Source organism: Mytilus galloprovincialis, chromosome 4 (assembly GCF_965363235.1).
Source record: "Mytilus galloprovincialis chromosome 4, xbMytGall1.hap1.1, whole genome shotgun sequence".
Taxonomy (NCBI): domain Eukaryota; kingdom Metazoa; phylum Mollusca; class Bivalvia; order Mytilida; family Mytilidae; genus Mytilus; species Mytilus galloprovincialis.
The window spans coordinates 88,472,573-88,488,155 of record NC_134841.1 but is presented as its reverse complement, the minus strand read 5'-3'; the positions used below and the strand labels follow the sequence as shown (position 1 = coordinate 88,488,155).

General features: G+C 32.6%; 1 protein-coding gene across 4 annotated transcripts in view; it reads left to right on the top strand.

Annotated features, from left to right (window-relative positions):
* LOC143073308 (uncharacterized) overlaps window positions 1-15,583 on the top strand; it is a 129,020-nt gene that overhangs the window by 33,691 nt on the left and 79,746 nt on the right. For all 4 annotated transcript variants that reach the window (XM_076248741.1, XM_076248740.1, XM_076248738.1 and 1 more), the window contains 2 exons: window positions 10,901-10,972; window positions 13,567-13,638. In XM_076248741.1, the coding sequence (XP_076104856.1) occupies window positions 10,901-10,972; window positions 13,567-13,638 (144 nt within the window). The remainder of the gene's footprint in view (window positions 1-10,900; window positions 10,973-13,566; window positions 13,639-15,583) is intronic.

Below are 15,583 nucleotides of genomic sequence, written 5' to 3'. Positions count from 1 at the left end.
GTATGAAAAAAAATTTGGGCTATGATTTTTATGCGGGTCACATTTTTTTTCGCCCGCTATATGTTCAATGTATAAAATGTATGTGTGTGTGTTGGGGGGGGGGGGGGGGGGAGGGGGGGGGGTCTAGGATGAAATTTTCTATCCTGCTATTTTATTTTGAAAAAAAATATATGGGTGCTGCTTTTTTTCTTTTTTTTCTTGTTCGCTAAGCGTCGATTTAAAAAAAAGGGAACACAGGGACACCGAAAGCTTGATTTTTGTCGAGCCTGGAAGGTCGAGTAGTTTAGATCGCCGGACATCTAACATTGTTGTGCTGTTATTTAGAGTAATTATGTATATAATATGTGTTTTCAGTAATGTATCGCCTTCACTGGTGACCCAATGTATTTGGGTCATTATAAAAAAAACCCATGCAAAACTATGTTATTGAGTCTTTTTAAGTCACAGACATGAAAATATATCAAAATAACACTTGCATATGTTAGATAGGAATGTTTTGTGATACACAATATACTGTTTACAGTATGAAATGTTATAAACACATTCATTATGTTTTCTTAAACCCTTGAAGATAGCCAGAATTAACTGTTATTTTTTACTATAAATCCTTTCAGACTTGAAATAGGACTATTATTCATATCATTTGTTATTATGATTTATCACTTTTTATTGCATTTTGATACATACAAATATTTTTTAATGATTTTGGGAGGTGTATGTTGGATTTATAATAAAAGATTTCACCAAAAGGAAATGTAACATTTTTTAGTCAATGGTGTTACCAAAAGACATATTAGTATGATACGAGTTATCTTTCGCAAGATTTGGGCATTTACAACAGTTTCTCCCGTAGCAATGTTACCTGTAAGCATGTTATGCAAAAGAAATCAAACAATTATGTTGAAGATTTAGTGAAAAAATCGTAAAAATAAGTAAAGGTTATATCGTAATTGGAAATAGTGTCCAAGGTGTACCCTTTATAAAAATCTTTTTGTGAAAACATTTCCTCAACTTTGAATAATGAAACATATTGATTATAGAAACATGCACCAGTAAAAACATATAGAATAGGGGAATGGAGCACTTATTTCGTAACTGAGTCTTAAAATACACCTTAAATCATTGGTGTTACTGTCAATGGTGAGACCATTTTGATAAAATAACACCATTGACCAGTTTAGTAACACCACTGAATATTTCATGACAATCAGCATTGTTTTGTGTTTCTTCCATGTTTAACAAGCTAAACATCATATTATTTATGAAAAACAATACTTATTTAACAATGTTTTAACAATATCATGTATTACATATACACAGTTTTCCCAAACTGATGTATGCTGGTAACACCAATGACACTATTTAGTAACACTATTGACATTTTTAGTAATGGATGTTATGTTATATAATTTGAGATTTTTTAGCCTAAGAATTATTTTTTCATCTTTTTCTTTTGCTCGGTGATCTTGGCTTTGTGTTCGGTACTTGATAAAGGTAAAATTTGAAATGTGATGTCATTGGTTATACTTTTGTATCATTGGAGTTACTGAAGGGTCAGTGGTGTTACTATATAAAAATGCGACATTTTTTTTTTTTTTTTTTTTTTTATCTTTATTCATAAATGAAAGTGTTTTTAGGTCGTGTACGAAGGATTAGGTATATTATTATCATTTAATCTTATACAATTATACAAGTGTATTTTTAAGTATTTACAACGGCCATAATAAGGACAGCCAACTTTTTTACGACAATGTATTCTGAAAATCATGTTTAAATAGAATGCACAGCTATATGAATAATGTCAATAAGTCGTAATTTAAACCTAAACAACAAATTGGAACAGTTGTTTGATGTTAAACAATAATATTTAGTACCTAAATGTATGCTTTAAATTGGTAACACCATTGACACGATTCTTTCAAAGGATGACCTAAAATTGTTAAAATTGAAGAAACTCTTCATTTTTCCCATTGCATATTTTTGAATATCGTTGCTACCATACTATAGAATAGCGGGACATTTTTAAAAGTTTCAAACAATGACATTATTTTTCAAAATATTACCTCGTCGAAATTTGCACTTTTTTTTATAATGACCCATCTATCTATCGTAGACTTGTCACTTGTTCAGGCGAACATATTATATATATATATATAATTATTTTTTTACCAAAATCAGAATCAAAATATTTTTTTCTAAAAAATATAAGCCCAACTCCCCATCCCCACTCCCACCCGAAAATGCTCCATGGCTGACGACGACATACAAAATAAAAAAAAAATAGAACAGACAATACGCGTATCAATCAATAAAACATGCACTTATAATCAAAGCAAGATAATCATGAACACTAAGGCACCCTTACTCGAAATTAGTGATCCCGCTTTGTGTCATACGGCAAAGTAGGTGATACGTTCGTGATATGTACGTGATTCGTGATCTCACCGGTTACCTCTACTAGAGCTTTCTTACGAATCAACGAAAGGTACAAACGAACGTAAAGGGAGCACGTATTACATAATACCAGTTAAAAGAATCTTTGTTTTATCCGGCAAAACAGCATTCTTTTTTTAAATAAAAGCTATCTTTAAAAAATAAGCATATCGCGTATAATATACGCTTTTAATATCAGAAAATAAAGAAAATAGTGTCAATACACTTACGTGCATTACTTTACCTACGTAAACCACGATTACATATATTTTCACGCGAATTGTTCAAGCACGAGTTTCACGATTAATATTTTAATGGCATTATTGTAGTGCGTTGATCGGTTTTTAGACGTCCAGTGGGTAAATTTTATGAATTTGCAGTACCAAAACGCAATCATACGCTATAAAAACGGTTCCATAAAAGAGACTAACTCCGGTGTATGGACACATCACAAGAAGATGAATATTACCCAGGGATGGGCGGTGATTCACAAGTTATCAAATGAGCACCTGTATATGACATAGTATGAAGGTCATTTTTTTCCATTTTATTATTGTGGGCGTTGCAAATATTGAATAAAGTATTCTTTTTAAAAAAAATTCTCAGGATAGTGGACAATGTATTTGCATTGGTATTTTCTTTGGTTAAATAATGCAATGTTGTATTTTTTTTGAAAATTGTAGGGGGAGGTGGATTGGACGATTTATTGTTTTGTTTTTGGGAGTATGTTTTTCTTGTCTTCCTTATATTAAGTATATTTTGTAGAGTTATCTCCTTTCACCTGGTGGTATTATATATTTACCTATCGTACGTCCCGAAACAACTGTCTTTTTATAAATGTACAATTTTTGCCGAATTGTTCCAGACAATACCACTGACATAAATAAGATAACCAGTTTTTGTTTTTATAAAACAATATTAACAACTTCACCTCTTGAAAATTTGAAATCTGTCCTTATTGGGGTACACTTCAGACTAAGTGTATATTTAAGAAACTATATTCCACAGATTAATCAATTAATAAGAGACACATCGAATGATCAAGCATTTTTGTAGTTTTAGGACAACAACTTGTGTGTTAGTGTATGCATATCTCTGAAATTGTACCACAAGGTTCCATATCACAAAGGGAAGGCTTGGATTAAGTTTAGGGGAACTGATTGGTTGGTTGGTTGGTTGGTTGGTTGGTTGGGGGGGGGGGGATGTAGGTGACTTTTTCATTATTCTTTCTTTCCATTGATTATTTCTTATTTATACATACAAGCAACAAATACTGATATGGCAGGAAATACACACCAAACAGGGCTTGTAAACATCAATGCTCAGTATCAAGAAATCTTGACTTGCACAATATTGCGTGATAGCACATTATTGCACATTGACAAGAAATATGGAATTGCAAAGTATTGCACAATATCATAGTATTAATAGCAAGAAATCTTCAATTGCACAGTATTGCGGAATAGCAAGAAATCTTCAATTGCAGAATAACAAGAAATCTTCAATTGCACAATAGCAAGAAATCTTCAATTACACAGTATTGCGCAATAGCAAGTTAATTACACAGTATTGCGCAATAGTCATTTTTTTCAATTGCACAGTATTGTGCAAAAGCACAGTATTAGGCAATAGATCAGTATAGAGCAATAGCAAGAAATCTTCAGTTGCATAGTATTTCGCAATATCACAGTATTTCGCAATAGCACAGTATTAGGCAATAGCAGAGTATTGTGCAATGTCAATGGATTGCGCAATAGCAAGAAATCTTCAAATGCACAGTATTGTTCAATAGAACAGTCCTGGGCTATATCGCAAAATCAAAAAATCTCGAATTGAGAATAAATACAAATCTTTAATTTTCAGTGGTTCGAACATTATATTACCATTTAAGATGTTGGGCCCAAATTTTAAATTGGTCTACATTTAGTTCCAAAGGGTTCAAAATTCAACTTTAATTGATTTCATCAAAACTTAATCATTGCGGCTCTATGTTATGCTGAATCTTATTTTTTATTTTAGGCCCTGTTTTCACATTTGCCCATATAATGATTTGACGGGTCCAAATAAAAACTGTGTTTAATTTGTTAATAACTTAAATTAAGTTTTTTTTTAGTTTTTTTTTATGTGCTGAATATAACCATGTTGTTCGATTTTGAATATCAGACCATACTAGGTAAATAAGGTGTCCGAAACCTATATTATTGTCTGCTCTATGGTCGGGTTGTTGTTTCTTTGACACATTCCCCATTTCCATTCTCAATTTTATTATGTCAATTTTTTTTATCACAATCGAAATTCAGACAGTATTAAGCTTGGATATTGTGTTTAAAACTGTTTAGCGGTCGATCTCTGAGGTCTTATCATGAAGTTTTCACGGACGGAATATTTATCTACAAGGGTGAAGTTTTTTCGGAAAATTTATCAAAAAGGTCTTGGTATATTCAGATGAACTTTTTTAGAAACAAAACGAGACGTTTTTGGCATAAACTTGGCTAATCAACTCTCTGTTCTGACACTGGTGACGTTTTTACAACGTTTGAGTAGCAGCTGCAAGCACTTGAATACGGGATGAATTGAAAAATGTCTATCCCACGTGCAGGTGAAATTGGTATATTGATGCTATGTGGGACTAAAACTAAAATTGTCTCATCATAGATTCTGGTATTGAGATGACCTCTTTGTCAAATTGGAGGTATAATTTTTAAAATGAAGTTTGTTAAAGCCGTGTTTGTGGTTTCTTCAATTTGCAAATCGGGGGAATATATTAATGGAACCTAATAAGAAAAGTTTGGAATGTTAAAGGAAAAAACATCATCAATATATCTGAATGTGAAATTAAATGATCGGGCTTCTTTGATGTTATTGGTTTTGACAAGTGTCTGAACAGATTCCAACTCAAACAAAAAAAAAAAGAGGTCAGCAAGGAGGGGCGCACTTTTCGTTCCATTAGTATATTGACAACTTGTTGAAATTTTTTACCTCCAAATTCAACAAATATGTTGTCAATGAGACAGTTCAACATACTGACCACTCGTTCCTCTGTGTTCCATGTTTTACATAATTTTTTCGATATTAAAAACATATGTATCGCATCCCAAAGCAAATAATTTATAGCGTATGATGCCTTTTTTATATTGAAAGCATTGTGGATTATTTCTTTTCAATTTCACAAGGTGAATGGTGGTATACAAGATTGAGAATCAAATGTTTTGATAGCATGATATTCAGAGAAAGATTGACAGTTAAAATTATCACGAAGTTCTTTAGAGTTTTTAGAATGCACATACGGTTATAATCACTACGCGAGTAAACAGTTTCTCCGTATTTTTGAAGACCATCTTTCACTGTGGACAGAATTTTTGTCAATCAAATGGACAATTATTTTGTAGAACATTTAGATCCGTCGGCAATGTACCGTTGTTCGTAATACCGGCGTCACACATCAGCGTATACCTCTGACGTACGCCGGGCGTGTTAAAAAATCATGCACGCTGCCAATACGCCAGTAATTTTGGGTGCATTCAACCTGTCAATCATATCTGTAACGTGTGTATAACGAGCTTTAAGGGTGTATTGGGCGTACGAGAAGCGTACTTAAACGTTTCACGGTGGGTATGGTTGTCCTGCGAGAAAACGTTCTGTGCTGGTGATTCGGTCCTGACGGGTGCTGATGATCAATGAAAAAATGTAAACAAAGACGAAAATGATGATTTTCGACGTTTTCACTCATAAAAAATTGAAGAAAACAGATGAGATTTTTCAATTTTGTTTCTTATCGGTTCATAGGTAAACCATTAAAAAGTTGGCCCTCTAAACTGTTTCAGTAAGCGTAACGCAAAAATGCTCATTTTCAAAAAATCTAGAACTGAAAAAAATAAAACAAAAATGCTCATAGAGTCCGTTTCTATACCGCAATCCACACGACAAAACTATTTTGTGAAAAAAACATTGCAATTTATTAAAATTTAGCATTTTCTCAATTTATTCATGTCCTGATACTGTGCTGGTGGGTCCTGTCATTGTGCTGGTGGGTCCTGATACGGTGCTGGTGATTTTGGATAAGAAGTTGGTCATATTTGAAACAAATGTTAAAAAATCAATAAAATTGGGCAGATAATTGTTGTCAATAGGATCTATGACTCCTCGTTTAGCTCTTGTGCATCCATTTGGCTGTTTAATATGTGTTTTCAAATGATCGTTACTTGTATTACATAATTACATAAAAGGGCATCATCATTCGTCCAATATCAGATAACAATATATAGTATCTTAAATAAGAATAGTTTTATTAAGATATTAAATGCCCCTTACATTGATGCTTCAACAATGATCAAAGCCCATGCCGCATAGACATGTTTGTTAGCGCTCCGCATACCCCTCCTCACTTCCACCCAACCAACCCTCCTCATTTCCTCCTTCATTGTTACAGTGGTGAACCAACACAACAATTTATCACATAAAATAATAATACAAAGACACACATTATTGAACAACGAATGCTCGCAGGTACTGAAAGCTAGTTGAAAGCCGCGTTTTCAACTTATAGATAAACCATGTTCTCATATACAAAAATCCCAATCGTGTCGATTAAAAAAGTCTCAAAACTTAAGTTCACATTTTAATGTTTGAAGAAGCAGAACTTTAAAAGTGTGCAGTGAATATTGTGCTCACAACAGTTATTGTCATTATTATGTTTGCATAAGACTTATAAAGGAATTAAGAAGGTACCAAGAAATATTTTACAGTTCAATTTAATGATCATGAATGAAAGGAAATGGTACGGAAGTTTACATAGGACAAAAAGTAATTGATAGTTTTTTGGCGAAAGACTTAAACGCTTCTTTGCATTGTATAGTACAGCTCTTCTATAAAAGCATGCAAAACAAAACTTTGATTGACTTGCTAGCTATGTTTGCTTGGATGTTTTCAAGCAATAGGTAGGCGGAGTTTCAATACCTACTGGGATTTGATTGGACAAATACAAACTGACAGGAATTGAAATTAATGTTTATTGTCAAAAAAATTTCTAGTATATAGTAAACAGACTACTTACCTGTCGTTTACAAACATCCAAACAATCATAGCAAGCAATTTGATCAATGGTTTGCTTTGCATATATTTATAGAAGAGCTGTAAATTCTAATAAAAAAAATTCTTGTTGTCGTAGATGGTTAAATCCTCAACAAAATCTCAATAACTTTGTTGGAACGAATAAAGGTTTTAAATCAAATTTTTGTGGACTTTTTAGCTTCCACCCTGACGAGGCATGTTAGCTGTTCGTATGCTGTTGCACCTGACGCACGGAAAATTTCACATTTATATCTTCTTTTCTGAAATATTTTGCCCAGCTCATACTTGACAGGATTGTTATCCTAGTAAAAGGTGTAACCAATGAATTTAACACAAGTTAAAAATTCCACAATACTATATAATTCATTTTATGTGTCAATTTGTTTGAAAAAGGTCTAAAAAAAAAAACCAAACTTACTAGCATTTATTACAGATGACATGGACTCCTCACCCTGGTGACCCTGCTGCCTTTCATAGCTTTATCCGTATACATATATTAATAGATAAGCAAAAGGCTGGAACTGGTATTTTTGTATTTAAAATGATTCGTTGTAACGAGAATATTTGTGGTGAAAGGAAACTGTGAGGGTCAAAATCTGAAATTGCTTATAAATGTTGCTGGACCCATCTGAATTTTCTGAAATGTGCAAGGTAGATAGACATTGGCCTTTTGATTTTTTTTTACTCGGTAAGTTTTGCCCTAATTGGTTGAACTTTTTCAATATTAAAGCCAATTTCAATGAGTGTGTAGACAAAGGGAATATCTTTGGTTATCTTGCTTGCTGAACAGAAAAGTCATTGTTAGGTTATGTAAACTACCCTACTTTAAGAGTAGACTAGTCCGACAAATGACACATCTTTCAGTCTGTAGGACCAGGCTACTTCGAAAGGAGGGTAGTATACCTTACCTAACAATGACTTCACGGTTTGGCTAACAAGCAAGCTAACCAAAGATATTACCCCTGCCTACACACTCAATGGAATCGGCTGTAACTAAAAACTGGAATACATTTTAACAGACAGTGGTCATGTTTGTTGATGAATGTTGTTTTTCCTAGATTCACTCTTGAAAAATCTTTTGGTAACATTTGGTCAAGTAATTTCAGATTATATCTTTTTGTAATTGCGGACGCCAAGACAATACATGAACCTCCCACGACCCCTAGTCACATGTGAGCTTATATATGATCTTATAGCGATTCGGGTTGATAACCAGTTGAAATTAAGCCAGTTTTGTGTGTGTGTAGATTTGTATTGTTTTAAACTGTTATGACCTTTTAAAGTTAAATGTAGGTGTTTAATCTAACAATTTCTTTTTTAAACGTATATACTTGTTTCATACTCAATTGGTAGTGAAGCTACCAGGTATTTTAATTTTTGAAATTGACATATTCTAGTTTGCCCTTTCATAAAATAGTGATTTTTTTAGTGTTCTATCGAACTTTCGAAAAAAATACCTAATAACCGTTCAGACAAAAAAAAAATTGATGAAAAAATCTTACAGATACAGCAAGTGGTTCTTAATAGCTATAAGATACATTTTTCTTTTAAAATACAACTTTTAAATCTTACGGGAAACTATTCCAAGCTTAAAACTTTCACTGTAACCTCGCTCTAACTTACCCCCCCCCTAAACCCCCCCCCCCCCAAAAAAAAAACAAACAAACAAACCCGCAATACTATTGTCGTTCTTATAGTCAGCACTAAATTGTTCACAAACAAATGTGTTTTAAGCTGCTAAAGACATATGATTCAAACGCTCAGAAAGTCTTTTGTTCTATATTTTTGCTCTCCATTTTTATGCAAAACCTTTTACATTTTTATTTTATGGGTTATTGTTGAAGGTCGTACGATGACGCATGGTTGTTAACACATACTTCCTTTGGTTTCTTATGGAAAGTCCATTGACAACAAACATACCACATCATCTACTTTATATAAGTATTGTATAAATTACAACGTATTTTGGTGATCTTGCAAATCGTAAACATATTTTCTTATCTTAAAAGGGGGCAAGAAGGGTTCCATTAACAGGCCAATAAATAAGATTACAGTTAATTTAAAAAAATAATAATAAATAAAATAGGGGTATTTTTTCTCTCATAATAACAGTAAACAGATTCACAACAATGTCAATTTCAAGAAAGCAGACAACAGTTAATTAGTCAATAACAGTACAGCATCAATGATCTTGAATATATGCAACTTTTAACTAAAATATAAAGGCACAGAACCAGGACATAGGAGCACAGAACCAGGACCGTTTTTCTTATCACCAGCACAGCGTCAGGATAATTCCGTTTAACGAACTTGCACGACTTTTGCAATATAATATTGTTGTAATATACTTTGCATGGTACTTATGACGCATCAGAGAAAAATTAAGCAACAAAACAGTCGTTTTATTGCCGTTCTGATACAATGTAAACAAACCCACCAGCACAGAATCAGGACCCACCAGCACCTGACAGGACCAAATCACCAGCACAGAACGTTCTCTCGCAGGACAACCATACCGTGCGTTTAATTGCTAATGAGACAATTTCTAACAGAAACAACATGACGTAGAAGTTATTTTTATATTTTTCGCTCTTCAGCCTTCGTCACTGAGCAAAACCATAAAATTCACCGACAAGATGCAAAACAATTCAAACGCGAATAACTAACGTCTTTAAAAGAATTAATCCAAAGAAAAGTTATTGTATTGCCGTTATGAAACAATGTAAACAAACCATCTCACACAGAATCAAGACCCACAAGCACTAATCAGGACAAATATGTCGTCACATATCATTCTCTATCAGGCAAATAAAAAAAAATATGTGTGTTTCCGGTTACTCGACCTACCCAATTTTTTCCAGCCAAAATCCCGACCCTAAACTTCTTTTGACGATTTCCGAAAAAAATGTTTTTTTACTTTGTTGTTATTTTATCCTTGTTTTCAAAATTTCAATAGGGAACATACTTTATATAATTGTATCAATAATATGTTATTTTATGTTAAAATAAACTGTCCAGGGTTAAGCATTGACTTCAATGTTTAAGTTCCACACATTTTTGTTGTCTCCTGCCAGAATTGTTTTTTTTTTTGTGTTTTTTTTTGTGTACTCATTGGTCGTCGGTTTTCGTTTTGAAGTGTCACAAAATTGCCTGTATTTGTGCACATCTCTGTCTCTTGACAAACACTTGTCCAACTTGCAATATCATACAATGTACAATTTTGTTACTTTTAAATTTATAGCAACATTAAGAGTAGAAGTACGGGATGATTGACAAAATTTTGCATTAAGCATGGCAGATTTAATAGATTACAAATGTTGTTTATGGACATATATTGAGGTGAGAAAAAAAATGGTTCTTTGTAGGCCATATCTATGACGTGCATCTCTTCTTTCAGGGACTTGAGCGGTAATGACATATTTGTTATCTCAAACAATGCTTTTGAAGATCTAGTCAGTTTGCAAACTTTGTAAGTAAAGAATAATTTTATTACAGAATTGATTTGGTGATATTTGTTTTGCATGTAAGTATCACGCTATTTAACATTTTATATCTGAGATTAATATGATATATTCAATTTATTATTAGCGCACTGTTTTTTCACATAAAACCTAACAACAAGGAATGCATTCAAATTATCAAAAAGCGTTAGAAGTTTTTGCCCTACACATATCCTGATACTTATATCTATTCTTAATTTCACAAATAGATCATTTATAGACGATTTCCAAAACTATGTCTTCCCTTTCAAAATGTTTAGCCAAAAGATTAACAAAAAAAAAGTACGAAAGATACCAAACGGACAGTCAAACTCATTAATAGAAAACAAACTGACAACGCCATGGCTAAAATGAAAAAGACATACAAACAACAGCACACATGACACAACATAGAAAACTAAAGAATAAACAACACGAACCCCACCAAATAACTAGGGGTGATCTCAGGTGCTCCGGAAGGGTAAGCAGATCATGCTCCACATTTGGCACCCGTCGTGTTGCTTATGTGATAACAAATCCGGTAAATATTCTAATTCGGTAGGTCACATTCATGAAAGGAAAGAGGATTGTAGTTACGACGTAAGGAACATATCCGAGATGTTATTCCATAACGGTCAACCAACTCGTGATGGCGTCCGCAAAATTTACGAAGGGATGATTTCAACTTCACCATTTGGAACTCTTGGTTTAATAGCTTCCTTGTGAACAGCAACCCTCTATCAAGAAAATCATGATAGGAAATGCAAGCATGGGAATATCGTATCAATTGGGAAATATATACCCCGTATGCAGGTGCTGCTGGAATGTTGCTACTTAGGAATGAAAAGTTTACAATTGGATGCTGAAATCATCTCTTTTGTCGTAAAGTTTTGTTTTCAACCGACCCTCATTGTCAATTTCTAGATGTAAGTCAAGATATGAGGCCGACTTGACTGTATCTGTAGTATCCTTTATCTCTAGCTCGATGGGATAGACGCGTTCCACATAGTCACCAAATTTTGAATTATTAAGTGAAAGAGCATCATCTTTATAGCGGAAAGTAGAGTTAAAGGATATTTTTAACTTCTTATCTTTCTTCCTTAGAAGTTCCTGCAAAGTAGACTTTAAAATTTAATTCTATTACAATCCTATAAATATAAAAATGGTAAATTTAGACCAAAAAAATTTTGTTTTGTTTTTGTTTTAGTCATTATCTCTATTCAATTATTCAACATTTATATGCTATAAATATATTACATATTACACAAAAATATTTACAACATAATGGTTCCAAGTATAATGACATATATCATCAACACAATAAAAAGAATTGCATGCAAAAAAGTGTTTCTCAAAAACATTTCTCGTGCATCTTGTTGTCGTCATTTTTAATTTAAGTTTATTCCTTGAAAACATCCAACCGTGTTTATATTTTTCATGTAGGTGTAATACCACCAAAATCATAGTATGTCACACCCGGTTGCATATAAAGAAGGGTAGAAAAATAAACGCTGTCAATTTAACTCTTGAAAACCGATAAATATATCTATCATTACATACCAGTTGTATTCTAAAAGAAACATGTATATTCAAATTCAGTTTAAAATGGAATTTAGAATTAAATTATACGAAATAACTGTAATATTTAGTCAGACTATTCGAAATAACATAAAAATGTGGTGCACACTGTTAAATAACCCGCTACGCGCGTAATTCAGTGAGCACCACATTTTTTGTTGTTATTTCTTCATAAACAGAGAAATATTACAGTCAATTATAGTTTTTGAGCACTTAAACTTGTCAATGACAAAACTATGAAACAACAAGAGAGAACATTTTCCAGTTAAAATTTGAATAACTAATATCTCGAAAACATGCACAATGACCTATATTTTTGTTGTTGCTGTTTTGGTTTCTTTGATTATCCCCTATTAATATATACTAGTGTTATGGAAGACTTGTAATTTTAAAACTGAGTAGCGAACCTCCATATGACAGATTATATTATTCATATCTTTCCATTGTAACCTTTCCATTTCTGTGAATGAATATATTAGCAGAGTTTGAATATGTTTGAATATGTAAAACTATTAGCAGTCTATGATGCTATATGCCTAGTGACAAAATGTGGATATCAATACGATTTTAATGATACATTTTATCGTAATTTTACAACACATTTTTTTATTGAAATATATAATTTTGCTGTACTAAGGTTGCAATTTTCAAGGCAAAGAGTACCATTGACGGTTTGATAAACTTTTCAGCTTCTGTTTTATGTTTATTTTTGGAAGCGTCTTATTTTTTCTGATTATAACACTTGCGATTAAGATTCAACCTGATTAAGTTATACCAGAACGCTTGGTACGCACGGGGAAAGTATTCAGTTTTATTTACCACAGCTGAGTATCATCAGAATGGTTCATTTACTACTTTTAAAAATCGACTCTAAAACGTGATATTTCGAGAGGTTTCAAAAAGAAACTGTTTATTTTTTTTTAAACATTTTTAATCAGCAAATGACATTATGAGAAAAAAATGCAATGTTTAGTACAATGAGAAAAGTATTGTTTTTTTCTTGTAGGACATTTGAGGGTTGTAAGCTACTATATATACAGGCGAATCTTTTTGTTCACAATGGAAATTTATTACAACTGTGAGTATATACATAGTTTTAAACTTTATTTGCCTAATTACACATATATCTAAGCTGTTAGATCTAATCATTGACTCTAAAAAAGAATAACAGTTGTGCACACAGGTGTAGGAAAAAAGGTAAAGAATGCTGTACTATCTTAACACAGGAAATATTTTTTAAATCATTTGTGGAAAATAAAAACCAGAATTTTTTTCATTTTTCCGTCAAATTAAAACCAATGACATTAAATTGACCATAATAACTGCAGATACAGAAAAACTTATAATCTATCCAAATAATTTTTATAAATACCGGTTATCATGTACTTTTTTAGTATAAGTGTTTGGCAAAGGATTAACTGATGTGCGATTTCTGAAACATACATTTGGAAGCCAATTTAATTGATATTTTATAGTGTATCGTTTTATCTGGTAATGATAACTACTCTTTTAGGTTAGGGTGAGGGTTGGTGCATGTTGTCCAGTGGTTGTCGTTTTTTATATGGTTCATAAGTGTTTGTCGTTTCTTGTTTTTACATAGATTTGACCGTTCGTTTTCCTGTTTAAATGGTTTTACATAAGTCACTTTGGGCCCTTAATTGCTTGATGTTTAGTGTGAGCCAAGGCGCCGTGTTGAAGGCCTTTTTTCTGACCTATAATTGTTCACTCATTGTGGACTGAGATTGAGAATTTTCTTTTTGGCACTTATGCCAGATCTTCTTATTTCTATTATAACTTTTCTTTCCAGCTGCAGATATTGCTTTACTCAATTTCAATATTCAAATTGTGTTATGCATTTAAACGTTTGATTAACGTTTAAACATCACAATTTATATAAGACCCATTCCTTCTCCGTTATTATCTAACATGAGCACCACGACGGGTGCCCCATGTGGAGCAGGATCTGCTTAATCGTCCGAAGCAGCTGATATCACCCGTAGGGTTTCGATTTGGCTAGTGTTTTATAGTCTTTAGTTGTGTTTTGTGTCCTTTTTTTGTTTGTCTGTTTTTTTCTCTCTTTTATTCATGGTGTTGTCAGTTTTGCCTATGCATTTGAATGTCCCTTTGGAATATTTTGCCTCTATTATAAGGTAATAAATGAAAAAAAGGAGAAATTATATAATTGTTAATGAGACAATTTCTAACAGAAACAACATGACGTAGAAGTTATTTTATATTTTTCGCTCTTCAGCCTTCGTCACTGAGCAAAACCATAAAATTCACCGTCAAGATGCAAAACAATTCAAACGCGAATAACTAACGTCTTTAAAAGAATTAATCCAAAGAAAAGTTATTGTATTGCCGTTATGAAACAATGTAAACAAACCATCTCACACAGAATCAAGACCCACAAGCACTAATCAGGACAAATATGTCGTCACATATCATTCTCTATCAGGCAAATAAAAAAAAAATATGTGTGTTTCCGGTTACTCGACCTACCCAATTTTTTCCAGCCAAAATCCCGACCCTAAATAGATATAGGAAGATGTGGTGTGAGTGCCAATGAGACAACTCTCCATACAACCTAAACTTTGTTTTGACGATTTTCGAAAAATTCGGATATCGGCTAAGCGAACATATTGGCTTTTGTAATATTATTTCAAAACACCAAACCCTTCCCTATATGTTTACTGTTAATTTCATCGTGTAATCGAATATCGGATAAAAGAATATATCGGCAAATCGGATAAGAATATTCAGGTAAATTTGTTCAAATCCATGCGCAATCGGATATTTTCAATGTTTTTCTGACAGGAAATGAACCCGGAAGTTTCGAATTTACAATCTTGCAGACAAGAAGATTTCGTTTTTACTGAATAAAAAAGAACTATTTCTTGATAAATTATTGTCTTCATTTATTATTTTACTTAACCATGTGAATAAAATGCCCTTTTACTCCAAATGGTTTGAATTTACAAGACTCAGTTGACAAGATCAGTACGTTGCTGTTGGGAGAATTT